General features: G+C 41.5%; 1 protein-coding gene across 1 annotated transcript in view; it reads left to right on the top strand.

Annotated features, from left to right (window-relative positions):
- Positions 1–2,055, top strand: part of LOC107561036 (cadherin-8-like) — a 100,504-nt gene extending 98,449 nt beyond the window's left edge. The window contains exons 11-12 of the mRNA XM_016245367.1: positions 373–624; positions 781–2,055. Coding sequence (XP_016100853.1) covers positions 373–624; positions 781–1,274 — 746 coding nt within the window. The 3' untranslated portion in view covers positions 1,275–2,055. The remainder of the gene's footprint in view (positions 1–372; positions 625–780) is intronic.
- The last annotated feature ends 445 nt before the right edge of the window (positions 2,056–2,500 follow it).

Here is a 2,500-nt window from a genome sequence, read left to right as displayed (position 1 = left end):
TGAAGGCTTTTAGGGAGACATTGTGCAGCGTATCAACTGAAGGAGCTCCTTGAGACACTGGAGAGCTTCAACATATGCTTTGGGGTATGAGGGGGCAGATAATGAAGTTACAACTTCTGAATAGAAGCTCCAGTGGAAGCTCCAATACTTTGCTCAGTTTCTTTGTCTGCCTCCCTGAGACACTTCCACTACTCCCGTAGCCTTTGCAAAAGATTGACAGCAGAGATGAAGCTATTTATATCCATCTGTTTATTTATCGGCGGAACAGACATTGTCTTGTCGTAAATTTAATAGTGTGTTGTTTCCCTACCATTTACTTGCATGAATTGTCTTTGATTTCATACATCACAGCCAAACTTTATCTCTCCCCAGATAACTCAATCAGCGTTCTTGCCAAGCACGATTCCTTTCGGCGACAGAAACAGGATACGTACCTCCTTCCCATCATCGTGACTGACAATGGCGAGCCTCCGATGAGCAGCACGAACACTTTAACTATCCGGGTGTGCGGCTGCAGCAGGGAAGGCATTGTGCAGTCGTGTAACGTCGAAGCTTTTGTTCTTCCCATTGGTCTCAGCATGGGAGCTCTGATTGCTATTCTAGCTTGTATAATTCTACTTCTCGGTAGGTCATTTCAGCTTTTAATTTAAAATCCACTTTGTGATTTGCATGTAAAATTTGAGTAGAAAAGGCACTCAGTAAAAGAATACAAAATCAAAACCTCTGAACTGCACAAGGCAAAGGTAGAGCTCACTAAGTGGATGTTCTTGTGCCTTTCAGTTATCATGGTCTTGTTTGTGACATTGAGGAGACACAAGAACGAGCCTCTAATCATCAAAGATGACGAGGACGTGAGGGAGAACATCATCCGTTACGATGACGAGGGAGGCGGGGAGGAGGATACGGAGGCCTTTGACATTGCCACCCTGCAGAACCCAGATGGTATCAACGGCTATCTGCCCAGGAAGGACATCAAGCCTGACCTGCAGTTCATGCCCAGACAGGGTCAGCACTCGGGTCCGAACGGAGTAGACGTGGATGAATTCATCAACGTACGGCTTCACGAGGCAGACAACGACCCCACGGCTCCACCATACGACTCCATCCAAATCTACGGCTATGAGGGCAGGGGCTCCATCGCAGGGTCCCTGAGTTCCCTCGAAACGGCCTCCTCAGACTCAGACCAGAACTATGACTACCTTAGAGAGTGGGGGCCGCGCTTCAGAAGACTGGGCGAGCTCTATTCTGTGGGCGAGAGCGACAAAGAGACTTGACCTCCAAGCGCCACGGACCTTTTGCTTTCGTCCACATTACTTGTGTATTATGCTACGGGGATGTTAGACACTGCTGTTTAAAAGGGGGAGTGGGCGCCTTTTTTAAAAACTTCTTAGAGAGACATAATAGCATTAGTCATCTACCACATCAGAGTGCATCGTAACGTCAGAACTTACCAGTGTCTATAGTAGGAGGTCAATGATTTTTGTGGAGTGTGAGTTTAGATTACCATCATTGAGTGTCTAGCAGTATTTTGGGTATCTGTTGTTCACTGTGACCACCAGAGGCATCAGAACCTTGATTATTGGTAGTCGCTTGAAAAGACTGGATGGAAATAGGACTTTTGGACACCTTTAGCCCGCTGCAGCAGGAGAAAAAGGACTGGACTGCAGAGGCCTCAAAATGACACTGCTCCCCAGCGACAACAGATCTCTTGCGTCATTCAGATAAAGGAACATTAAAAAAATAAGGTAAACTAAATAGCAATATATTGTCTACATTACTTATGAATGTATGTGTGGTTTAACAAATACGAGCGCAATGAAAATACATCACACTGGCTTTAGGATCTGCCTGCTGAGATAACATTTGACCCTTTGATACTACGTGGACAGATAAACTGGCAAAGCCTATAGGCTTGCTTTATACAACCCTTTGTATCCATATGCTTTAAGTGTGGTTCACACTCTAAGATGATTAGACTGTGTAAGACTGCGTTGAGGACAACAAGATAATTGTGGAAACAATGAGGCCTTCGTTTTACAAAAGCAAGTATTAAATACAGTCGTATTCCAATGTTTTTTTGGAACATTGATGGTGTTTCTTCATTATTGTGTATGTTTTATATAAATATATAAATACTCATCGCAAGTCATATGTTTTGTTCTGCAGTTTTGAGTATATTTATACTTTTCATATTTTAATTTATTTATTTCAGCCAAATGGTTATTTTTATAAAAGTTTTTAATTTAAAGTTTCAAGCTTTTCCTCTTAAGCGGTTTCATTCGGCTGCGTTTTTTTTTTTTTTTTAAAGCTGAACTGAATTTCTGTATTGAAATTCACATAATGATATTTGTTAACTACACTGTACTGTGAAATCCACAGAGAATTTGTTCTTGACCCGGAAAGATAAGTTAATATTTTATTGACACTGTGTGTGTGTGTGTGTGTGTATATATATATATATATATATATATATATATATATATATATATATATATATATA

Source organism: Sinocyclocheilus grahami, unplaced genomic scaffold, assembly GCF_001515645.1.
Source record: "Sinocyclocheilus grahami isolate Dianchi unplaced genomic scaffold, SAMN03320097.WGS_v1.1 scaffold753.1, whole genome shotgun sequence".
Lineage (NCBI taxonomy): Eukaryota > Metazoa > Chordata > Actinopteri > Cypriniformes > Cyprinidae > Sinocyclocheilus > Sinocyclocheilus grahami.
This window is presented reverse-complemented; position numbering and strand designations above follow the sequence as displayed.